General features: G+C 50.2%; 1 protein-coding gene and 2 pseudogenes across 1 annotated transcript; all 3 read right to left on the bottom strand.

Annotated features, from left to right (window-relative positions):
• Positions 1 to 209: 209 nt before the first annotated feature.
• On the bottom strand, positions 210 to 1,471 carry LOC112546965 (olfactory receptor 52B2-like). The gene has a single exon (XM_075922593.2). It carries the CDS (start codon positions 1,469 to 1,471, stop codon positions 530 to 532), a length of 942 nt encoding a protein of 313 aa, XP_075778708.2. The 3' UTR covers positions 210 to 529.
• A 7,471-nt stretch (positions 1,472 to 8,942) lies between these two features.
• On the bottom strand, positions 8,943 to 10,441 carry LOC102444239 (olfactory receptor 52B2-like; annotated as a pseudogene).
• Positions 10,442 to 14,650: 4,209 nt separating this feature from the next.
• On the bottom strand, positions 14,651 to 15,611 carry LOC102444000 (olfactory receptor 52B2-like; annotated as a pseudogene).
• Positions 15,612 to 25,392: the final 9,781 nt, after the last annotated feature.

The raw sequence follows: 25,392 nt of genomic DNA, 5'->3' as shown, positions 1-25,392 counted from the left end.
TCCAGCAACGTGACACCCCCCTCTCTCCCACCTGCACTGCCCCCTGGCTCATCGCATTCCCCTCCCCTCTGCGGCTGCACATTGTGGTTCCCCTGAAGAGCTCAGCTCATATACAGCTTGCCCCAGAGGAGCAGCCCACACCATGTTCTCCCTCAGGGTGACTTTGCCTTTGTTCTTCCTTCCTTTCTTGTTTCCCTTCACCTTAGCAGAAGACTTCTCTAGGCATGGCTGCCTTTTGTGGAAGTGAGCCGTGTCATTCTAGGCACGTCAGGGCCATGAAATAAGCTGCACAAGGGGATGAAAAAAATATCTTTTATTGCCTCAGCTTCCATTGGCTTTCACAGTAAGTTAAAATTCACAGTTACAACATCACAACTATCAGACGAGTAGCCGTGTTAGTCTGAGTCTGCAGAATCGGCGAGGAGTCCTGTGGCACCTTATAGACTAACCGGAGTGTTGGAGCATAAGCTTTCATGGGCAAAGACCTTAATTTTCAAGCCCCAAGACATTTCCCACTGCCTCCGTTAGATCAGCACCGATAAAACACCTTAATCACATGTTTCAGGATCTCTTTTGTGGCCACCCCATAAATGACGGGGTTTAACATGGGGGGAAGGAGCGCGTAGAGGTAGGTGAGTAGATTGAGAATATAACCTGGGATGATGCGCTCAAATCGGTGTGCAAAATATGAGAAAACGGATGATGTGTGGAACATCAGGATGACACTGATGTGGGAGTTGCAGGTGCGCAGGGCCTTGAGCCGGGCGCCCTTGGACGGGAGCCGGAAGACGGCCCTGAGGATCAGCACATAAGACACAGCAATAAGCACAGTGTCCAAGCCAACTGCTAAAATAGCCATGGCGACGCCGTACCAGATGTTGACTGTGATATCATCACAGGCCAGCCGGGATATGGCCATGTACTCGCAATAACTGTGAGGCAGGAGGTTGGCTCTGCAGAACTTCAGCCGCATCACGAGAAAGACAACGGGGAAAATGAGACAGAAACTCCTTGTGAGAACCGCCAGCCCGATCTTCCCGATCACAGGCTTGGTGAGCAGGATGGTGTATCTCAGGGGGTCGCAGATGGCAACGTACCGATCAAACGCCATGGCCAGCAGGATGCCCGACTCAGCAATAATACTGACATGGTTGAAGAACATCTGGGTGAGGCAGGCAGCAAAAGAAATTTCCCCTGCCCTGAACCAGAACACGGCCAGCATCTTGGGCACTGTACTTGTCGACAACAGCAGATCAACAGCAGCCAGCATGGAGAGGAAAAGGTACATAGGCTCATGGAGGCTTCGTTCTGTCGCTATGATGAACAGGAGGAGAGAGTTCCCCAAAAGCACCACAACGTACATCAGACAGAAGGGGACGGCGAGCCAGAATTGAGACTCCTCAGTACCGGGGATGCCGCTCAGGATGAAGGTTTCAGGTATAAAAACGCTGTGATTGTCGGCTGGCATCATGCACCGTCCCTTGGAGCCTCTATTCCATTTCCAGGAGCTAACACAGAAGAGAAAATCAGTGAGAATGGGAGGGGCAGCTGGGATTGGACTGTGTTTGGGGACAGAACCAGAGACCCCAGCAAACCTCCCTGGTGAGACAGCAGCCTGTCGGGTGGGACCCTGGACCAGACTCACTCTCCTGCTATGGAACATCCCCATCCCCACCGAGGGGAGCTTGTTTGGACGCCTCTGGCCCTGGGTTTCATTGGGCTCTCTTCTCCTATTATGACTTTCCACAGTGGAACTGCTCCTCTGCATTTTTCCTACTTGTGCTCTCAGGCCTCTAAGGGTGAGTTAAAGGAGCCACAGGACTGGCTCCACTTGCTCCTACTCAGTCTTCACACTTACTGCTCTGGAGTCACTCCGGGTTCATAATGTTATGAACGCAACACACTTTCGTTGAGAATCCTCCTGCTGGCTCCTTTAGGGTCTGAGGCAGGGGTGGGCCCGAGGCTGCCAGCGGGCCAGATGTGGCCCACCACGTCCCCTCGCTGGGACTCCGAAGCCGAGCGCAGCTGCAGCCACTTTGAATGGGGCTGCTCTATTCTGGGAGCGAGGAGGGAGGCTTTGTGCTCTGTCCCGCCCATCAGCAAAACCTCTCAGCTCCCATTGGCTATTTTTCGGCCAATAGCAGCTGAGATATTTTGTCGGTGGCAGGGGTAGCCAATGACGTCTCCTTTCCTTTCTCCCTCTCCCCCCCCTCCCCTCACCCTGCCAGGAGCAAAGCCACATGGAGCAGCTTGTGGCTGCAGACTTCAGCTTCCTGCAGGGCTGCTGGCTGGGGGCTGCCTAGGTAAGCGCCTCCCAGCCAGAGCCTGCCTCTGGCACCCCAACCCCTCCTCCCCCATCTACCTGCCCCAGGCCACCACCCAAACTCTCTGTACCCCTATCCCTCAGGTCACAGCTCCCTGCACCCCTCCTACACCCTTCTGCCAGGCCAGAATCCTCTCCAGCACCCGCACCCCCTCTCTGATCCTGCGTCTGTGTCTCTCGACTTCGGGTGTTTCTCACCCACACAAAGAAACAGGCAGGGAATCTGGATCCAATTCAAATTTCAACACCGTTTGCCAATTCATTCTCTGGAGCCCTGGCAACACCTTTGCTAGCTGCCTGAGTTTAACCCCTCGGTCACCGGGTGCTGGTCAGCACGTCCCCTGTCCAGCCCAGCCCGCAGTGGGTCCCGCCGTGACTCCAGGGGGCATCAGGAAGCTCTGTCAAAGAAACATTGCACTGGTAGAGCTGCCCGCAGCCCTGCGACAGAGAATTGCCACGGCAGGTGAGGGCACGTCGGGCTCACCCAGCCCTGGTTATCGGTGACTCCTGGGCCCCACGGTGGGACGGCCCGAACTCTGCCCCTTGGCCCAGCTGCACCCGCACTGGGCCCAGCCCTGAGCCCCAGTGACTGACGGGCCGTGTCCCTGCGTGGAGCCGCGGGAGGGGGTGAGGGGATGGCAGGGCAAGAGGGGATCTCAAAGGAGGTTCCCTCTGACCAGCCCCATTAGCCTAGAATGGCCCAGCCCAGCGCCGCTGAGCCCCACAGCCAGCGCCCCCCTGACTCCTGTGAGCGAGGGTAAGTGTCACCCGGCACCCGAGGCCTGACACTGCCCCTCCGTGCCGGGCCAGGGGCGTTTGCTCAAGGCCAGGTGCTGCCGTGCTGCCCTGCAGTGCAAGGGAGGCAGCCCCGTTCCAGCCAACCCCCCTTCCCACATTTCCTAGAGGCCAGGGGTTTCCAGCCGCCCCGGGGCAGATCCCTGCCCTGCCCAGGACTCACCAGGCTCCTGCCCCGGCCGGGATGAGCGATCGCTGCCTGGACACACAGGGAGCTGCAGGGCTGGGGAAGCCGCACTGCGCAGGGCTGAGGGACAGGGGTGTTTATACAGCAGCCCTGGGAATCCCAGCGGGGGCTCGGAGCCAGCAGGGAGCCCCCGGGACCTGGCCTCTGAGACTGACTCAGGTGGAAAACAGCAGCTGAGAATTAACCCTTTCCCCTCCCTGGCTGTGTCTGAGCCTGTCTCCTGTTGTGTGTTATTCAGAAAGGCTGTGGTGACACTTAGGCCCCGGCAAACGATTCTTTGCAAACTGCTCTCAGCTGGGACCAGACACAGCGCACCACACACGAGGCTGACGGAATATTTTCCCAGGCGATGTCTCATGTAAGATGTGTGCAGACAGCTCCTATTATGATAAGATTCATAGCAATGGTGAACACAGGTCCTGGGGGTCAGTAAGGACTTGGCCATCCAGGGATGCTCTGCCCAGCTTAGCTGCCCAGCCTGGCTCCAGCCCAAAGACATCAGTGCAGACCCTCAGGGACAGCGGCATCCAGCTGGCCCCACCGGGAGGTCCCCACAGGAGGCTGACAGCAGAGACCCTGCCCTGCCTGCCGGCGCAGACAAGAGGCCATGCCAGGGGCACGCAGAGAGGGGAGGGAGCTCTTCATTCTGCCCACACCAGCCAATGTGGGTTTTATTCCCAGCTCTCCCCAGCGCCGTGGGTAGCAAGTGAAGACAGGACTGGCCTCCTTCCAGTTAGCCCTCTACCAGATCTTCTAGTTTGTTATGAGCCACTGAGAACCTTTCTGAGCCCCGCAGAGGCGATGCGAGTAGCTTTCTCACCAACAGAAATTTTTCCAATCTGAAATATGACCTCCCCCGCCCTGTCTGTCTAGATGCACACAGGAGGAGGTGCTGGGAAGGTACATCGGGAGCTGCTCTTCGTCTCCTCACACAAGAACAGCAAACAGGGGTAGAATGTAAATGTGCAAAGAAACACGAACAAAGGAAACATTTCCCCACGCTGCGCAAGAATGTAAGAAAACGACTAGTCCTGTAGCACCTTAGAGTGAGTTTAGACTACAGGGTTTTGTCGACAAAAGTCCACTGACAAAACTATACCTGCGTCTACACTGTCGCTGAGTTCTGTCGACATAACGTCAACAGAACTCGGCAGTTTTCTTGACGGCTGTAAACCTCATTCTACAAGGTATAACGCCTTTTGTTGACAGAGTTCTGTCGACAGAAGGAATTATTGCATCTACACTGTCCTTTGCGTCTACACTGCCATGTCGACAAAGCGGCTTGCTTTGTCGACAGAATTAGATGTAGTCTAGACACTCTTTGTCGACAGAAGTTTTGTCGACAGTATCTGTCGACAAAACTTCTGTCGAAAAAAGCCTATAATCTAGACATACCCTTAGAGACTAACCAAAATAGACAAGGAGTATCATGAGCTTCGGTGGTGTGACAGACCGGGCTGTGTCTGGGCACAGCTGAGGGCGTCTGCTCAGGGCGAATTGCTTGATTCCGGGGCTCCTAACAGCCCCCAGACTGGTGACCTCTCCAAACAGGCCATAAACCAGTCCCACAGAGCGCTTCAGCAGCCTGCCTGAAGCCTCACGAGCAAAACCCCTCCGACACCCCAGCAATAACCGTGCCCCAGATGGCCCCAGACCTCATACACAGGTGGGGGATCCTAGCACCAATCCCACCTATCCCGAACAAGTTCTGTCCGGTTCCAAGAAACCAGCCACAGATCTCTGGTCAATTTATCCTTTGGACCTTACCCACAAATCACGCTGGGCCAATCCTTTAGCATCTAACAACTAAAGGTTTATCAACACAAGAAAGAAAAGCATGAGAGTAAGGTTATTAAAGTACAGTACGTTACATGCACTGAATCTCCCAGTTCTCGATGCAGGCTCTAGCAGAGATGTTACAGCTGCTGGTTTAATAGTTCTTGTTGCACATCCTAGCATCAGGATGGGTTCACAGGTCTTCCGGGCTCTTCGATCCCTGCAGTGCTGCCTCTGGGATGAAGTGCTGAGCTGAGAACAAAATGGCATCGACCACATGGCCTCTTTATACTCCTTCCTGGCCTCTTCTGGTCTCAGCCGGTCACCTGGTCAGAGGCCAATCTCTGTGTTTCCTGCTGGCTGCTCTCAGGTGACAGCCCCCATTCTTTGGGTGTGTCCTTGGCCCATCAAGTGCCATTGTCCTACAGGGCCTGGCTACTCAGCCTGTCCATAGCCATGCTTAACCACATTCAGAGAAATATTCAGCTTCCACACAGATTACAGATTCCTACCTACACACACAGACATTATATACTCACATAAATAGCGTACATAAGATCAGCAAACAATAAGCTCCCATTCAATACCCCACATGGCTCCCTTTTATACCAGTTTCTGGGGCCAACACCCCCACCTAGGGGTGCAGCAGCGATCTGGCTGCTTCCCTCCAATTCGGTAATGTGACAGGTGGGCACAACCCACTTCCTCAGATGAGCAGAGTCAGCAACAGAAGAATTGGGTCAGACCAATGGTGCCTCAGCCCAGTGTCCTGCCTTCCAACAGTGGCCAATGCCAGATGCTCCAGAGGGAGTAAACACAACCGGGAATCATCATGTGATCCCTCTCCTGTCACCCATTTCCAGCCTGACAAATAGAGGTTAGCGACACCATTCCTACCCATCCTCACTAATAACCATCTATGGCAAGGAGTTCCACAGGTTGACTGTGCGCTGTGTGAGGAAAAACTTCCGTTGGTTTGTTTTAAATCTGCTACCTATTAATTTCATTCGATGACCTCTAATTCTTATATTATGGGAACAAGTAAATAACGTTCCCTTAATTTAAAAAACCAACAACAACACAATGGCCTGTAACCCCTTAAGTTATGTCTAGACCGTAAGCCTCATCTTCCATTTTGTTTCCCGGTCACCTTGTTTGGTGAGATCCTTTTGAAACTCTTCGCAGTCTGCTTAGGACTTGACTGGCTTGAGCAATTTTATATCAGAACTAGCCCGTAGAACGCATTGCCCGGGGATGTGATGATGGGCAAAAGCACAGCTGCATTCAAAGAAGTAGGAACCTCGATGGAGGATAGGTAGATCGATGACTAGTAGCCAAGAGGGCTGGGGATGCAACCCCATGCTTCTGATGTCTCTGAATACCAGAAGCCAGGAGTGGAGGATGGGGAATGGATTGTTCCGTTACTGCCCTGTTCTGTGCACTCCCTCTGTATCTCTCGTAGTGGCCAATGATGGACACATGATACTGGATGAGATGGGCCAGCAGATCCAGAGAAGGGATTATTCCCCTTTATTCGGCTCTGGTGAGGCTACATCTGGCGTGTTGTGTCCAGTTCTGGGCCCCCCACTCCAGAAAGGATGTGGACACATTGGAGAGGGTCCAGCGGAGGGCAACCAAAATGATGAGGGGGCTGGAGCACGTGACCTATGAGGAGAGGCTGAAGGATTTGGGCTTATTTAGTCTGCAGAAGCGAAGAGTGAGGGGGGATTTGAGAGCAGCCTTCAACTTCCTGAAGGGAGGTTCCAAAGAGGCTGGAGAGAGGCTGTTCTCAGGGGTGGAAGAACAAGTTGCAGGGGGGAGGTCTAGGTTGGATATTAGGAAAAACTATTTCCCTAGGCGGGTGGGAAGCGCTGGGATGGGTTCCCTAGGGAGGGGGTGGAATCTCCATCCCTAGAGGTTTTTAAGTCCCGGCTTGACAAAGCCCAGGCTGGGTTGATTGAGTTGAGGCCGTTCCCTCTGCTTCTGAGACGTTTCCTCTCCGTGGCGGGGAAGGGGGGAGGAGTAAAAGGTAGTACACGGCCCCTGCAACATTTTGTGACATTGAAGCAGCTGCCGAACCCGCCAGCACCTTATCCCGAGTGGCAAGACATTAATTAGCACAGGCGCAAACGGAACCTCCTCTAAGCTTCTGCTACAGTCCCTCTCCCCCGGTCGGGGGTGCCCGTGAGCCCCTCCCCTGCCGCCACAGGCCATGGCACCCCTGGCTGCTCCCCAGTCCCCTTACCCCCCAGGGAGCTACCTGTGTGGGGCAGAGAGCGAGAGCAGCCTGGCTCAGCCGGGCCCAGCCCTGCCACAGGAGCCCTAAGGCAGCCACCGGCAGCGTCCAGGGGCCACAGGCCAGGGCTAGGGAGTGGGGGGCTGAGCCCGGCCAGGCAGTGACCCTGGGAAGGATTTAGGAGTTTCCACAGCTCGGTGGCGGGTGCTTTGGCCACACACAGGGACTGGGCTCAGCACAGGGGGAGTGGGTGACACTCCAGGGCCTGTGTCATTCAGCTCAAACCGGGGTCCCATCTGGCCTTAAACTCAATGAATCTCTGAGTTCAGTGAATCCAGAAACAACTGGCCAATAGCAACTGATGCCAGCCAGCCTCTGAGCTCCTATTGGCTGGAAACAAGCAGACAATAGGAGCTGAGAGATTGGCCTGGGGGATGGGGGCAGTGCAAGTCTCTCCCCCCTCCCGGAGCTGAGAGCCACGTGGAGGGAGACGCCTGTAGTTTTCAGTGGTCCGGGGCTGCAGCAGGCAGGGAGCCCAGCCTGCCTTGGGGGTGCTGCAGGGCTGCTGGTTGGGAGATGCTTAGGAAGCACCTGCCAGCCAGAGCCAGCCTCTGGCACCCCTGCCCCTCCTGCACCCCAACTCCCTCCTGCAGGTCACCTTCCAAACCCTTTGCATTCTCCTTCCCCAAGTCACAGCTCCCTCCCAAACCCTGCACCCCTTCCTATAGCCCTTCCTCAAGCCAGAGTCCTCTCCTGCACCCACAGTCCCTCCCAGACCCTGCACCCCTTCCTATAGCCCTTCCTCAGGCCAGAGTCCTCTCCTGCACCCACAGTCCCTCCCAGACCCTGCACCCCTTCCTATAGCCCTTCCTCAGGCCAGAGTCCTCTCCTGCACCCACACTCCCTCCCAGACCCTGCACCCCTTCCTATAGCCCTTCCTCGGGCCAGAGTCCTCTCCTGCACCCACACTCCCTCCCAGACCCTGCACCCCATTCCCCTGCCCCAAGTCACCCCCCACACCTTCTGTAATCTGCACCCTATTTTCCCCTTCTCCCAGGTCACAGCTCTCTTCCAGACTTGCACACCCTCCTAGTGCCCCTCTCCCAGGTCAGAATCCTCTCCTGCACTCATGCCCCCTCCTTGACCCTACACCCCTATTCCCTGACCCAGATACAACCCTCCCCTTTGCCTAAATGTCCTCTCAGGCCTCACACCATCTCCTGCACTTCAATCCCTTATCCCGTGCACCTTTCTGCACCCACCCTCCATCCTAGGCCCCGCACCTCCTCCATAGAAATATACGGCCCCTGACTACTTTCCAAAATCTTGGAGTGGCCCCTCGACAAAAATTATTGCCCATTGCTGTCTTAGAAGAAGACTTTCTAGGTGTGGCTGCCTTTTGTGGAAGTGAGCCGTGTCATTCTAGGCACGTCAGGGCCATGAAATAAGCTGCACAATGGGGCTGAAGAAATACCTTTTATGGGACCAACTTCCATTGGCGGGTGCGACAAACTTTCATGCTCACACAGTGAAAATCCAAACCGTTGCAATGAACACCTGACCTTAATTTACAAGCCCCAATACATTTCCCACTGCCTCCATTAGCTCAGCACCAGGCTTCTGTTCTAGCACCAACAAAACATCTCGATTACACGTTTCAGGATCTCTTTTGTGGCCACCCCATGAATGACGGAGTTTAACTTGGGGGGAAGGAGCACGTAGAGGTAGGTGAGTAGATTGAGAATATAACCTGGGATGATGCGCTCAAATTGGTATGCAAAATATGAGAAAAAACTGGCATGTAACACATCAGGATGACACCGATGTGGGAGTTGCAGGTGCCTTGAGCCAAGTGCCCTTAGTCGGGAGCGGGAAGACGGACTCGAGGATCAGCACGTAAGACACAGCAATGAGCACAGTGTCCAAGCCAACTGCTAACATAGCCAGGGTGATGCCGTACCAGAGGTTGACTGCGATGTTGTCACAGGCCAGCCGGGATATGGCCATGTGCTCGCAATAGGTGTGAGGCAGGAGGTTGGTTCCGCAGAACTTCAGCCGCATCACGAGAAAGACGACGGGGAAAAGGAGACAGAAACTCCTTGTGAGAACTGGCAGTCTGATTTTCCCGATCACAGGCTTGGTGAGCAGGGTGGTGTATCTCAGAGGGTTGCAGATGGCAACGTACCGATCACACGTCATGGCCAGCAGGATGCCCGACTTGGCAGTAACACTGACATGGACGAAGAACATCTGGGTGAGGCAGGCAGCAAAAGAGATTTTCTCCATTCCAAACCAGAATAGATCCAGCATCTTGGGCTCTGTGGTGGTGGATAACAGCAGATCAGCAGTGGCCAGCATGGAGAGGAAAAGGTACATGGGCTCATGGAGGCTTCGCTCGCTTAGTATGATATATAGGAGGAGAGAGTTCCCAAGCAGAGCTGCAAAGTACATGAGACGGAAGGGGATGGCGATCCCGACAGGAGACCCCTCTGTGCTAGGGATGCCGCTCAGGATGAAGGTGACAGGGCTAAAAACACTGTGATTGTCGGCTGGAATCCTGCACCGTCCCTTGGAGCTTCTCTTCCGTTTCTAGGAGTTAAAAGCAAGAGAGAAAATCAGTGAGAACTGGAGGGGCAGCTAAGACTGGACTGTGGGGACAGAACCAGAGACCCCAGCAAACCTTCCTGGTGTGACGGGCCGGAGGGGATCCCAAAGGAGGTTCCCTCCGAACAGGCCCGTTAGCCCCACAGCCAGCGGGGGCTCGGAGCCAGCAGGGAGCCCCCGGGACCTGGCCTCTAAGACTGACTCAGGAGGAAAGCAGCAGCCGAGAATTAACCCTTTCCCCTCCCTGGCTGTGTCTGAGCCTGTCTCCTGTTGTGTGTTATTTAGTCAGGTTGTTGCGATGCAGAGACCCCAGCAAAGAGTTCCCTGTTTTCTGACAGCAGCTGCCATCTGAGACCTGACACACTCGCTGCACCACACACCTCTTCCAGAAAATGTGCCCGAAACGAGCAAGAAGCTTGGGATTAATTTCCAGGTCATAGCGAAACAAGAAAAGATGGACATTGACAATGGGACTGATGAAGTTAATCTCCAGGGCACAGTGTGTGGTGGTGACGGCCATTCCAGGAGTGCGTTCTCACCCCGCTTGGTTAGCCATCCTTCTGCCTGGGCCCTGATCTGCTGCTCTCCTCCCCTGAGAGCCTCCCTAGCTCCTTCTCCTGGACCTCTACTCCCAACCCATCCCTTTTCCCAACCGCCCCCCCCCCCGCACCGCCTCGTCACCCCGTCTCCAGCTCACTCCTCTCTGCCCTTCTGTCATGTTACTGGATTTTGAGGGGAACAGCCAGATCACTGCTGCACCCATGGGTGGGGAGGGGTGTTGGCCCCAAAAGTGGCACAAAGGGGGCCATGTGAGGTGTCAAATAGAAGCCTATTTCCTTCTGATTCCTTCTATGCTATTCATGTGATTGTATAATGTCGGTATGTGACGTTAGAAGCATGTATATGTGATTGAACTATGGGCAAAGCAGCTCAGCCTATGAACATGCTAACGAGCAGACAGCAGCAGCGACACAGGAGCCAGCAAACAGAGCTGTAAACAGGGGAGTTTGAGTGGGAGTTTGGATATTGGGACTTGTCTGGGGTTTGTTTTTGCTGTGGAGAGGGTGTTTTGGTCTGTTTTTGTGTTCACCGGACTAATAGGATTTTGGTGAGAAAGTAGATAAAACACAGAGGCAGTAGTGGCCATGGCCCAAGTAGTGGAGAACACAAGCAGGGTGATTGGAAGTGGTAGCTGCCATGATTCTGGTACATGATTCTGGAGGGGGTACCTGAAAGGAGTTTTGTTTGCATGAAGTGCCACCTGCTAGAGCTGATGGAAGAAAAGATCTGAGGACTGGAGATGCAGGTGGAAATTCTGGTCGAGGTTAGAAGGGGGTTTGAGCAGATGATGGAGCAAAGTTTAATAAAGAGAAATGCAAAGTGCTCCACTTAGGAAGGAACAATCAGTTCCATACATACAAGATGGGAAGCGACTGTCTAGGAAGGAGCATGGCGGAAAGGGATCTAGGGGTCAGAGTGGACCACAAGTTGAATATGAGTCAAGAGTGTGATGCTGCTGCAAAAAAAGCAAATATGATTCCAGGTTGTATCAACAGGTGTGTTGTAAGCAAAACTCGTGAAGTCATTCTGCCGCTCTACTCTGCACTAGTTAGGCCTCAGCTGGAGTACTGTGTCCAGTTCTGGGCGCCACATTTCAAGAAAGATGTGGAGAAATTGGAAAGGGTACAGAGAAGAGCGACAAGAATGATTAAAGGTTTAGAGAACATGACCTATGAAGCCAGGCTTCATGAACTGGGCTTGTTTAGTTTGGAAAAAAGAAGATTAAGGGGGGACATGACAGCGGTTTTCAAATATCTAAAAGGGTGTCACGAGGAGGAAGGAGAAAATTTGTTCCTCTTGGTTTCTGAGGACAGGACAAGGAGTAACGGGCTTAAAGTGCAGCAGGGGAGGTTTAGATTGGACATTAGGAAAATATTCCTAACTGTCAGGGTGGTCAAATATTGGAATAAATTGCCAAGGGAGGTGGTGGAATCTCCCTCTCTGGAGATATTTAAGAACAGGTTAGATAGACATCTGTCAGGGATGGTGTAGACGGAGCTTGGTCCTGCCTTGAGGGCGGGGGGCTGGACTCGATGACCTCTCGAGGTCCCTTCCAGTCCTATGATTCTATGATTCTATGAAAGGCATGACGTGGCTGAAGGGGAAAGGTTAGATATGCAGATGGAAGCAGAATCAAGGGCCTCAGAGGGGGGACTGCTGGGCGAAAAAAATGGACAGTGGAAGCATGTGACTAAGAGAACCAGGCAGAGTTAAAAATGGGTCAGTGAAGGAAAAATAGAGCTCAAGAACAGGTATGTGGAGCTGGAGAATGAAGAAGGGGTACAGCAGGTAGATAATGAAGATGGAAGGGTGAGGAAGAAGAGGAGAGTGCCTAGTCCCATAGACAAAGGGGAAGAGTTAATGAAGACAACACCAATAATGAGCATTAGGAGGATACAGGATGGGTTAAAGAGGATTACAAGGGAAAATAGGAATGGCAAGGACTTGCAGAAAGAGGAAGCAAGAGATAGCCCAGAGAATCGCACTGTCACCAGGAAAAGGCAGGTCTACATGATTGGGGACTCTTTATTGAGAAGAATAGATAGGCCTGTAACCAGACCTGATCCAGAGAATAGAAGGGTGTGCTGTGTGCCAGGTGCTAAGATATGGGATGTGGAACTGAGGTTGAAGAACAGGAAGGAATCCATTGATCATCCTTCATGTAGGAACAAATGATAAGGCTAGATTCTTGCTGGAACGAATTAAGGGAGACTATGCTAGGCTGGGGAGGATGCTCAAGGAAATTGAGGACAGGTGATCTTTAGTGGGATTCTGCCTGTTCCTAGAGAAGGGCAACTAAGATGGCTTAGGCAGTGTTGCTATAAGGAGGGCTTTGGGATGTATGGTCACTGGGAGGCATTTATGGACAGAGGACTGTTCTCTCGGGATGGACTTCACCTAAGTAGGGAGGGAAATAGACTTCTAGGATGGAGGCTGGCTCAATTGATTAAGAGAGCTTTAAACTAGGAATTTGGGGGAGACAGTTGGGAGATGTCCAGGTAATCTCTACGCCAGATTTTAACACTGAGAGGGAGGAAAACGAAGTAAGAAAGGATATAGCTGGGGGTAGGAGAATGAACATGAGGAAGGGTGGGGTGGATACTAGTCTAATAGGTCATATTGGAGGTACAACGTCTGTGCCAAATTGGGTAAAGAATGTGAGTGAGGCAAAACAGCAAAAATGAAGATGTTTGTACACCACTGTGAGGAGCTTAGATAACAAAATGGAGGAACTACAGCGATTAGTCCAGGAAGTGAAAGCAGATATAGGAATAACAGAAACATGGTGGAATACTAGGCATGACTGGTGTACAGGTATTGAGGGGTATGTGCTGTTTAGGAAAAACAGAAATAAGGGTAAAGGTGGTGGAGTCGCATTGTATATCAAAGATGAGGTAGATTGTAAAGAAATAAAAAGTGATGGAATGGAGAAGACAGAGTCCGTTTGGGCAAAAATCACATTGGGGAAGAAAACTATCAGATCCTCCCCTGGGATAGTGCTTGGGGTGTGTTATAGACCACCAGGATCCAATGTGGATCTGGATAGAGACCTCTTTAATGTTTTTAATGAAATAAATGCTCATGGAAACTGCATAATCATGGGAGATTTCAACTTTCCAGATATAGACTGGAGAACAAGTGCTAGTAATAATAATAGGGCTCAGATTTTCCTAGATGTGGCAGTACAGAGTGATTGCACACCACAATTCTGTTCTGTGTCTCCCATGGCTGGGACACCAGAGAGCATGTGCAAATGAACACAATAACAGCATCCCAGGACCTTTCTCCCAGCATTTCCCACCTTTGAAGACACCTGTGTAGGGAACAGAGTTAAATCAGCCTGGGTAAGCTGGGCTCATCCACGCAAATGGTGTTGTTGAGCAGACAAATGAAATGTCTGGAAGATGCAAGCCATAGGCATGGAATGAGGGTCTGACCTCTCAGTCTTAGCCATGCATACGTAGACCTCCTATTATCTTCCAGGACATAAGAACCAAGCCACAGCCTTAAAAAGGTGATTTTATTAACAAAACAAAGGATCTACTTGACAAAGCACACTAGGTTGCTAGCTGTTATAAAGCAACTGAGGAAAGAACAGATTAAAACACAGAGAATTGTATCCCTGGGATTCAGCTTTAAAGTTATAATGAGGCGAGGGGTCACATGAACGCAGCACAGAAGAGTTTAACCAAACAACAAAACAAAGCATATAATCTGATCACATCTAAATAGACATTCCCTATCTACTCACATATCCACACTTCACGGTCCAGTCCGTTCCCATGCCCACTATGCTTTGCAGGCATGGTAGTCCTGCTTGGTTCAATTCATCTTCCTCCTCCAGCTCCTGGCTTAAACTCACACAAAGAAAATAGCAAGCGGGTTTCCTTTCAATTAAAATCTCAACACTTTCTTCTCATTGGCTCTCCTGGCTGCTTGCTAGCATATCCTAGCTACCGGAGTGTAACCCTTTAGTTCCTGAGGGCTGGGATGTTCAGAAAAGGCAGCACCCCTCCAATCCATCACACTGTATCCCGCTGCCTTTTGTGGAAGAGTGCAGTGTTCTCGTAGCCATATCTGTTCCCCATAGTTACAGCACCACTACATTTCAGATGAAAATCTGGCTTTAATTTCCAAGTCCCAAGGTGTTTCTGTTGCTTGCTTTACTTCAGCAGGAAGCCTCTGCTGCAGCATCTATAAAACACCTTCATCACCTGCTTCGGGATCTCTTTCATTGTCACCCCATAAATGATGGGGTTTAACATGGGGGGAATGAACACATAGAGGTTGGCTACCAGGTTGACAATGTAACCGGGGATGATGTGCTTTATCCGGTGGGCAAAAGAGGACAAAAAAGATGGCATGTAGAACATCAGGATGACACAGACGTGGGAGCCGCAGGTGCGCAGAGCCTTGAGCTGGGCTCCCTTGGAAGGGAGCCGGAAAACGGCCCTGAGGATCAGCACGTAAGACACAGCAATGAGCACAGCATCCAAGCCAATTGCTAAAATAGCCATGGCGACCCCGTACCATAAGTTGGCTGTGATGTCGTCACAGGCCAGCCGGGATATGGTCATGTACTCGCAATAGGTGTGAGGCAGGAGGTTGGTTCCGCAGAACTTCAGCCGCATCACGAGAAAGACGACAGGGAAAATGAGACAGAAACTCCTTGTGAGAACCGCCAGCCCGATCTTCCCGATCACAGGCTTGGTGAGCAGGGTGGTGTATCTCAGGGGGTTGCAGATGGCAACGTACCGATCAAACGCCATGGCCAGCAGGATGCCCGACTCAGCAATAAAACTGATGTGGATGAAAAGCATCTGGGTGAGGCAGGCAGCAAAAGAAATTTCCCCTGCTCTGAACCAGAACACGGCCAGCATCTTGGGCACTGTGGTGGTGGATAACAGCAGATCAGCAGCAGCCAGCATGGAGAGGAAAAGGTACATGGGCTCATGGAGGCTTCGCTCTGTCACTATGATGAAGAGGAGGAGAGAGTTCCCCAAAAGGGCTGAAATGTACATCAGACAGAAGGGGGTGGCGAGCCAGACTTGAGACTCCTCCGTACCCGGGAAGCCAGTCAGGATGTATGTTACAGGGGCATAAGAGGTGTGATTGTCGGCTGGCATCATGCACCATCCCTTGGAGCTTCTATTCAAATCCCAGAAACTACCAAAAAAAGGGAAAACGGTGAGAAATTGGTTCTCAACTAAAACTAAAATGCGTTTCCTGTCAGAGCCACGTACGCCTTCCAAAAATTCCTTGTGTGACCTGTGGGACGGGAGCATAAACTCAGAAACTCTCCTGCTATGGAACATCTCCATTCCCACAGAACGAAGGTGATTTGGTTGGCACCGGCTCCCGGGTGAGCAAGGAGAACGCTCCCGGCATGCCTGTTTGCAAGAGAATCTCTGCTCCACGTGTGTGTTACAGTCACACTCAGAACATAAGAACGGCCGTACTGGTCAGACCAACGGTCCATCTAGCCCAGTGTCCTGTCGACTGACCGCGCCAAGGCCAGGTGCCCCAGAGAGGTTGAACAGAACAGAGAATCAGCAAGTGGTCCCTCCCCTATAGCCCAAGTCCCAGCAATTAGCCAACAAGCCCGGGACACGATCCCTGACAATCCTGGCAAATAGCCATGGGAGGTGGTGGAATCTCCCTCTCTGGAGATATTTAAGAACAGGTTAGATAGACATCTGTCAGGGATGGTGTAGACGGAGCTTGGTCCTGGCAAATGACCAATCCTCCATGAATGTACCTAGCTCTTTTTTGAACCCTGTAATAATTTTGGCCTTCGCAACAGCCTCTGGCGAAGGATCCCACAGGCTGCCTTTGCGTTGTGTGAAGAAAAACTTCCTTTTGATTATTTTAAACCTGCTGCCTATTAATATCATTGGCCACCCCTAGTCCTTGTCTTATGGGAATGAGTAAATTTCTCTTCCTTATTCAATTTCTTCACATTAGTCCTGATTTTGTATATCTGGGTCGTAGATCTCCTCAGTCAATTCTTTTCCAAGATGAAAAATCCCGGACTTATGAATCTCTCCTCTTATGGCAGCTGTTCCAAAGCCCACAACTGATGTCATGCCTTTCTGAACCTTTTCCAGTTCCAACATGTCTTTTTTTGAGTCTGATGACCACATCGGCAAGCAGCATTCATAATGAGCGGCGTATCCTGCATTTATATAGGGGTAACCTTGTGTTATTACCGATCCCTTTCTTAATCATTTTCCCAAATCGTCCTCGCCTGTTTCACTGCTGCTGCACAGTGAGTGAATGTTTCCAGACAACTCTTGACAGTGATTCTAAGGTCACTCCTCTGAGTGGTAACAGCTAATTTAGACCTCATCCACATGAGCCACTCTGGTCTTCAAAGCCCAGACATGTTCTCTGAGACTATGTCTAGACAACAGGCTTCTTTCCGAAGAAGCTTTTGTTGGAAGAGATCTTCCGAAAAAACTTCTTCCGAAAGAGAGTGTCCACACTGCAAATGCACATCGAAAAAGTCATAGAATCATAGAATCATAGAATAATAGGACTGGAAGGGACCTCGAGAGGTCATCGAGTCCAGTCCCCCGCCCTCAAGGCAGGACCAAGCTACACCATCCCTGACAGATGTCTATCTAACCTGTTCTTAAATATCTCCAGAGAGGGAGATTCCACCACCTCCCTTGGCAATTTATTCCAATATTTGACCACCCTGACAGTTAGGAATTTTTTCCTAATGTCCAATCTAAACCTCCCTTGCTGCACTTTAAGCCCATTACTCCTTGTCCTGTCCTCAGAAACCAAGAGGAACAAATTTTCTCCTTCCTCCTTGTGACACCCTTTTAGATATTTGAAAACCGCTATCAAAACCGCTTAATCTTCTTTTTTCCAAACTAAACAAGCCCAGTTCATGAAGCCTGGCTTCATAGGTCATGTTCTCTAGACCTTTAATCATTCTTGTCGCTCTTCTCTGTACCCTTTCCAATTTCTCCACATCTTTCTTGAAATGTGGCGCCCAGAACTGGACACAGTACTCCAGCTGAGGCCTAACTAGTGCAGAGTAGAGCGGCGGAATGACTTCACGAGTTTTGCTTACAACACACCTATTGATACAACCTAGAATTATATTTGCTTTTTTTGCAACAGCATCACGCTGTTGACTCATATTCAACTTGTGGTCCACTATGACCCCTAGATCCCTTTCCGCCATGCTCCTTCCTAGACAGTCGCTTCCCATCTTGTATGTATGGAACTGATTGTTCCTTCCTAAGTGGAGCACTTTGCATTTCTCTTTATTAAACCTCATCCTGTTTACCTCTGACCATTTCTCTAACTTGCTAAGGTCATTTTGAATTATGTCCCTATCCTCCAAAGAAGTTGCAACCCTACCCAGTTTGGTATCATCTGCAAACTTAATAAACGTACTCTCTATCCCAATATCTACATCATTGATGAAGATATTGAACAGTATGGGTCCCAAAACAGACCCTTGAGGAACTCCATTTGTTATCCCTTTCCAGTTCTTAAAGTGATCTGCTTAAGAACATAAAAATGGCCGTATTGAGTCAGACTAAAAGTCCATTTAGCCCAGTAGCCTGTCTGCCGACAGTGGTCAGCAGTGACCATCGAGACTGAATGGACGCCGTCTCGAATATAAGCTGTGGTTAATATGGCTACCATGAGAAATAACTCCTTCTTCCCTGTCCACACAGACTTTTTTGCGAAAGAGCTCTTTTACAAAAAGGCTTCTACCTCGTAGAATGAGGATTACCAATGCTGGAAAAACCCCTCTGTTCTTTCGATTTTCTTGTGGAAGAACGCAATTTCAATGTGGATGTGCCTCAAGTTTGTTGGAAAAACGGCTGTTTTTCTGACAAAACTCTGTAATGTAGACATACCTTAAGGGACAGGGCTCCTTGCACCCAAAACAGCCACACACCACCTGCCCACAGGGCAGCTACTCTGACATGCTGCACTGGGTGCAAGAACATGGAGAGACCCCCACTTCCCACCCCACTGCTGAGCCGCTGCTGTATCATCTGCCCTCTGGGAGCTCCTGCCTTTGTGTTAGGATTGAAAGCCTTATTCTTTTTATATTTGTATATTAGGTTTAGTAATATAGTAATGTAGCAATAATATAGCAATATAAGGTATATATATTAACATGCACGTTATGTTAGTAAAGTTTAGTAAATGTTCTAAAGTAGAAAAACAGTTCTGGGTATTGTGTCTGTGTTAATAAGATTAGAGGAATTCTGCTAATGTTGAAGGACAAGCCTTGATTGTTTGATTGCTTGATCTACAATTGCAGATCTGTAACCTCAAGCGTTCTTGTAACATGGCTCCTGTGTGTGTGAGGAGTGTGAATGTGTTGCAAAGTTATATGGCTTAGAACCAATGGCCAAAGAAGGGGGGTGAGCGCGCGTGGGCAAGTCCAGAGGACGGGAAAACCTGACTGAGGAGTAGCCATCTATAACCGTCCTACTCACAAGAAGATTGGATCATTGGCAGATTAACAACCTTAAAGTGGAGCAAGCACCCCGGAAGGACGACTGATAACAGGGGGTACGTCTAAACTACATGGCTCCGTCGACGGAGCCATGTAGATTTGTTGTTTTGGCAAAGGCAAATGAAGCCACGATTTAAATGATCGCGGCTTCATTTAAATTTACAAGGCTGCCGCGCTGAGGCGACAAACAGCTGATCAGCTGTTTGTCCGCTCAGCGTGCTAGTCTGGACGCTCCCCTGCCGACATCAAAGCCCTTTGTCGGCAGCCCCAGTTAACCTCATTCCACGAGGAATAACGGGGCTGCCGACAAAGGGCTTTGATGTTGGCAGGGGAGCGTCCAGACTAGCGCGCTGAGCGGACAAACAGCTGATCAGCTGTTTGTCGGCTCAGCACGGCAGCCATGTAAATGTAAATGAAGCTGCGATCATTTAAATCACGGCTTCATTTGCCTTTGCCTATGTGTCTAATCGACATGCCTCTGACGACAGAGGCATGTAGTCTAGACACAGCCAGGGTGAGCCTTGGAGAGCTGTTTTGGGAACACTCACATCAAAAAGATAACGTTCCGGTCACAAGCAGACAAAGCAGAATCCATGGATTTCAACAAGAGAAACGGATTATAAAAAGCAGGATGCTTTGCTATAGAACTTGAGTTCGTCTGCCATCAAGGAGCATCGGATCGTGACCGACAAAGGTCCCGCTCTCCCCTGTGCTCGATCTAACTGGCCACTAGATTGACACAGACTCTGGACCGGTAACTATATCATCTGGCAGAACTGTGTGTGCATGATGTTTTGTGTGTGTGTGTGACTGAAAAGCAGATGCAAACGTTGTATTCTCAATAGAAGTGGCGTCCTGCCTTTTCCCCTATAAAAGATCTCGTGTGCTTCGTTTAAGCGTAACACTTGCTGTGTTTTCGCTGAGCTCACAGTGGGGTGTTAATACGACATCTAAAAATGTGTACAGACAGTGAAGTGCATCTAGCCCCCCCACTCCCAGTCTGAAACCCCTGAAAACTTCTGTTAGCCGCCTGCTCTTTGCGCTGGCAGGAGGGGAGCATCGGGCACAGGGCAGCCCTGGCTCCGAGGTGACTGGGACAGACCCAGCTCTGCCCCTTGGCCCAGCTAATTCCTGCACCCGCACTGGGCCCAGCCCTGAGCCCCAGTGACTGACGGGCCGTGTCCCTGCGTGGAGCCACGGGAGGGGGTGAGGGGATGGCAGGGCCGGAGGGGATCCCAAAGGAGGTTCCCTCTGACCAGCCCCGTTAGCCGAGAATGGCTCAGCCCAGCGCCGCTGAGCCCCACAGCCAGCGCCCCCCGGACTCCTGTGAGCGAGGGTCAGTGTCACCCAACACCCGCGGCCTGACACTGCCCCTCCACGCTGGGCCAGGGGCGTTTGCTCAGGGCCAGGGGCTGCCGTGCTGCCCTGCAGTGCGAGGGAGGCAGCCCCGTTCCAGCCAACCCCCCTTCCCACATTTCCTAGGGGCCAGGGGTTTCCAGCCACCCCGGGGCAGATCCCTGCCCTGCCCAGGACTCACCAGGCTCCTGCCCCGGCCGGGATGAGCGATCACTGGCTGGACACAGGGAGCTGCAGGGATGGGGAAGCCGCACTGCGCAGGGCTGAGGGACAGGGGTGTTTATACAGCAGCTGTGGGAATCCCAGCGGGGGCTCGGAGCCAGCAGGGAGCCCCCGGGACCTGGCCTCTGAGACTAATTTAGGTGGAAAACAACAGCCAAGAATTAACCCTTTCCCCTCCCTGGCTGTGTCTGAGCCTGTCTCCTGCTGTACGCTATTTAGAAAGGCCGTTCTAGGCTAAGTCCCGAGCAGATAGTACCTTGGTTTTTGGCCACCACTGCCATCTCCAAGCTGACAGCCTGACTACCACACACGCAGGTCTTATAGAATATTTGCCCACAAAGTGTAACATGTAAGTGTGACAGGTTTGGATCAGAGAAATCCCCTTGGGACTGTCACTTAATGTGCCAGCCATGCCACTGAAACCACCAACCTGCCCTCTAAAACTCCCCACTACCCGGTCCAGCTGTGCCAAGAGCTCTGGTCTCCCCCAGTGAAGTCAAAGATTTGTGGGAACAGCCCCCAGTAAAGTAAGAGACGCTGATCGCTCAACCCTGAGACAGCTCAGTTGCAGGGACTTCACTGCACCTAGGAGCATGGACCCAGTGGGATCAAAATCCCACGTGAATCCATCCTACTTAGGGCCAACGAAAGCTCATAGAATTCACCCACTTTATCAGTGAAAGAGAGATATGCACAGCTGTTGCCTCCTCCTTCCACCAGGTGTCAATTGTTTACACTGGGTTTGATTAGAATCCACACTTTTTAAATACAAAAATAGGATTTACATCTTGTCAATTGAAAACTGACAGATCCAATCAAGTTACTCATCTAAAATACACAAGACGTGCCAGCTAAGCCTAAGACACTCAGAGAAATTGTTTCAAGTCGTATTTCTCACCCTGGTGCTTATTTCATGCAAAATCCGTCAAGTCAAATCTGATCTTGTCTCTGGCATAAGGATATAAGAATATAAAACGGCCATATTGGGTCTGACTAAAGGACCCAGCCTTATGTCTTCTGACAGTGGCCAATGTCAGGTGTCCCAGAGAACAGGGAACCATCAGGTGATCCCTCCCCGTCACCGATTCCCGGCTTCTAGTAAACAGAACCTAGGGACACCATTCCTACCCATCTTGGCTAATAAGCATTGATGGACCTAAGCTCCATGAATTTATCCAGTTCTTTTTTGAACCCTGTTAAAATCCTGATCTTCACAACATCCTCTGGCAAGGAGTTCCACAGGTTGACTGTGCGCTGCATGAAGAAAAACTTCCTTTTGTTTGATTTATATCTGCTGTCTTTTAATTTAATTTGGGGTATGTCTAGACTACATGGCTCCGTCGACTAGTTTACCCGACATAGTCAGTCCCTGCTTCATTAAAATAAAAATGGCCGCCGCGCTGTGCTGACAATCAGCTGATCCGGCACAGCGCGGCAGTCTAGGCGCAGAGTGGTCGACAAGGGAAGCCTTTATCGACCACTCCTGGAAACAGTGCTGTGGCCATTTTTATTTTAATGAAGCGGGGATTATTTAAATCCCCGCTCCATTGACTAGTTTACATGGCTCTGTCAACGGAGCAGTGTAGTCTAGACATACCCTTGGTGACCCCTAGTTCTCATGTTATGGGAATAAGTAAAAAACTTTTCCTTATTCACTTTCTCCATACCAGGCATAATTTTATAGACCTCTATCATATCCCCCCTTAATCTTCTCTTTTCCACACTGTAAATTTAGAGTCTTTTGAATCTGTCTTCATATGGGAGCGGTTCCAAACCCCTAATCATTTTGTTACCCTTTTCTGAACTTTTTCCAATGCCAAGATACCTTTTTAAGATGAGGTGTTCACATCTGTACACAGTATGAAAGATTTATACTGAGTCAATAAGTTATTCTCTGTCTTATTTTCTCTCTCTTAAAATGATTCCTCGCATTCTTTTTCCTTTTTTGACTGCCACTGCACATTGAGTGGATGTTTTCAGGGAACTATTCATAACGACTCCAAGATCTCTCTCGTTAGTGGTAATAGCCAGTTTAGTCCTCATCATTTTGTATGTATAATTGAGATTATGTTTTCCAATGAGCATTACTTTGCATTTATCAACATTAAAATTCATTTGCCATTTTGTTGCTCAGTCACCTAGTTTAGTGATAGAGATGTAGCCGTGTTAGTCTGGGGTAGCTGAAGCAAAATGCAGGACAATGTAGCACTTTAAAGACTAACAAGATGGTTTATTAGGTGATGAGCTTTCGTGGGCCAGACCCACTTCCTCAGAGCAAATAGTGGAAGAAAATAGTCACAACCATATATACCAAAGGATACAATTAAAAAAAAATGAACACATATGAAAAGGACAAATCACATTTCAGAACAGGAGGGGGATGCAGGGAGGGGTATAGGAAGGAAGGTAAGTGTCTGTGAATTAGCTTCCCCAATTATCACCTCTAATACCATTAGCTCACAGACATCCCACTCTCCCCACCTCTAATATCATCAATTCACAGACACTTACCTTCCTTCCTTTCCCGCCCCCCCTGCATCCCTCTCCTGTTCTGAAATGTGATTTGTCCTTTTCATATGTGTTCATTTTTTTTAATTGTATCCTTTGGTATATATGATTGTGCCAATTTTCTTCCACTATTTGATCTGAAGAAGTGGGTCTGGCCCACGAAAGCTCATCACCTAATAAACTATCTTGTTAGTCTTTAAAGTGCTACATTGTCTTGTTCTAGTTTAGTGAGATACTTTTGAAGCTCTTCACAATCTGTTTTGGACTTAACTATCTTGAGCAGTTTAGTAGCAAATTTTAGTGCAAATTTTGCCACCTCACTGTTTACCCCTTTCTCCAAACCGTATATCAATATGTTGAATAGGATTGATCCTAGTACAGACTCCTATGGGACACTACTAGTTACCTGACTCCATTCTGAAAACTAACCATGTATTCCTACCTTTTGTATCTTATCTTTTAACCAGTTCTCAATCCAAGAAAGGACCTTCCCTCTTATCCAATGACCATGTAAATTACACAAGAGCCTTTGGTGAGGGACCTTGTCGAAGGCTTTCTGAAAATCTAAGTATACTCTACCCACTGGATCCCCCTTGTCCACATATTTGTTGACCCCTCAAAGAACTCTAGCAGATTAGTAAGGCAGGATTTCCCTTTACGGAAACCATGTTGACTCTTCCCCAACAAATTATGTTCATTTGTGGCCTGGGTGTACAAGCGTCTCCCCTCGTAAGGGTTCTTTTTCCCCAGGTTTATTCATATGTACCCTTGTAGGGTGGGGAGGGAGTTTCAAAAGCCAGTCGATGACATTCATAGTTTGCTCCTTCTCCCTTAAATAGCATTTCCCCTTGATGGGACTCCTTTGTTCCATTTTCGCCATCACCATGGAAAAATACCAAAATCAAGATGGATTCCAGCACCAGGTGTCTTGGTCACGTATCTTTGTAGAACCAACCATAATCAAGGCTTGCAGACAAAACAGCACCATTTTTTAGATCATCGTCTTGAGCTTGGGGCCATTAAGTTCCTTAACAATCGCTAATGGCTTTCACTAGGAGGCCTAGATTAATAAAAGAGGTTTCCGCTTAATATTTCTAAGTTCCCATACAAGAATGACACATGCACATAAATTGAATATACACTTTCAGTGTGGCACAGGCTGCTGAATGCTAGGTTACTTGCTTTGTTTTGCATAAAGCATATTTGAGTTATGCATATTCAAATTCAAAAGCATATTTCCACAAATACACGGGACCATATCTGAGAGCTTGTAATGCCTCAGGATTCCAGTCACTGCAGAAGACACATGCAGGTTAAGCATTACCATAGGGTTACTAACTGTGAGCTTCATGGACCTGGAGTAGAGATTAGTTACCAGGGCCCTGTGTGTTGTGGTGATGGTCACTCCAGGAGGGTGTTCTCACCCTGCTCTGGTTACCCGGGGATGTAACGCCAGGCTCAGCTGAGCAGCCTGACTCCATCACTGAACCGATCAATGGAAACCCCACAGTGAGAACAACCAGTCCACCCCGCTTGGAGATTAAGGTGGGAACCTGACGACAGAGAGAAATGCCAGTTGTAGGGCAACACAAGGAGAGGACAGGCCCTGTGGAGGCACTGAGGATGCACCGCGGGATGTGAGGTGCGTTCATGTAAAATTGGAGCCTGGTTCCTTTGACTCCTCCAGACTGAACTTTGTGGGTGGGGAACTTGGGGTATGTCTACACTACAAAGTTAATTCGAACTAACAGCTGTTAGTTCGAATGAACTTTGATAGGTGCTACACAGGCAAACCGCTAGTTCGAACTTAATTGGAACTAGCAGAGCGCTTAATTCGAACTAGGTAAACCTCATTCCACGAGGACTAATGCCGAGTTCCAATTAAGTAGTTCAAATTAAGGTCTGTGTAGCCACTTAATTCGAACTAGTGGGAGGCTAGCCCTCCCCAGCTTGCCCTGGTGGCCACTCTGGGCACCACCAGGGAAACTCTTCTGCCCCCCTGCCCACCGTGCCAGGTGCAAGCCTGCCAGCACCCAGCCAGCAGACCCTGCACCTGGCTCGGCACGAGCCAGCCACCCGCTGCCACCCAGCCCTCCGCCTCTTCCCGGGACCAGGCTGGCAGCTCCCAAGAGCCTGCCCGCGGCCGCAAGAGGCGGGCGCCCGCCTGGTCTAGTGCGGAGATCGTGGACCTCATCGAGGTTTGGGGGGAAGCCTCCAACGTCCACGACGTCCACACTAGGCACAGGAAACAGGCCGTCTAGGGCAGGAGAGCTGCCAGCCTGGCCACCCAGGAGCAGGTTTGCATGAAAATCAAGGTGGTCCACTGA

The sequence above is a fragment of the Pelodiscus sinensis genome, chromosome 1 (genome assembly GCF_052426305.1).
Source record: "Pelodiscus sinensis isolate ZL-2025 chromosome 1, ASM5242630v1, whole genome shotgun sequence".
Lineage (NCBI taxonomy): Eukaryota > Metazoa > Chordata > Testudines > Trionychidae > Pelodiscus > Pelodiscus sinensis.
Note: the sequence above shows the minus strand (reverse complement) of the source record. Positions and strands in the feature narration are given on the sequence as shown.

Coding starts and splice junctions, on each gene's coding strand:
- LOC112546965 (XM_075922593.2), bottom strand. CDS start 1,471: ATGATGCCAGCCGACAATCACAGCGTTTTTATACCTGAAACCTTCATC.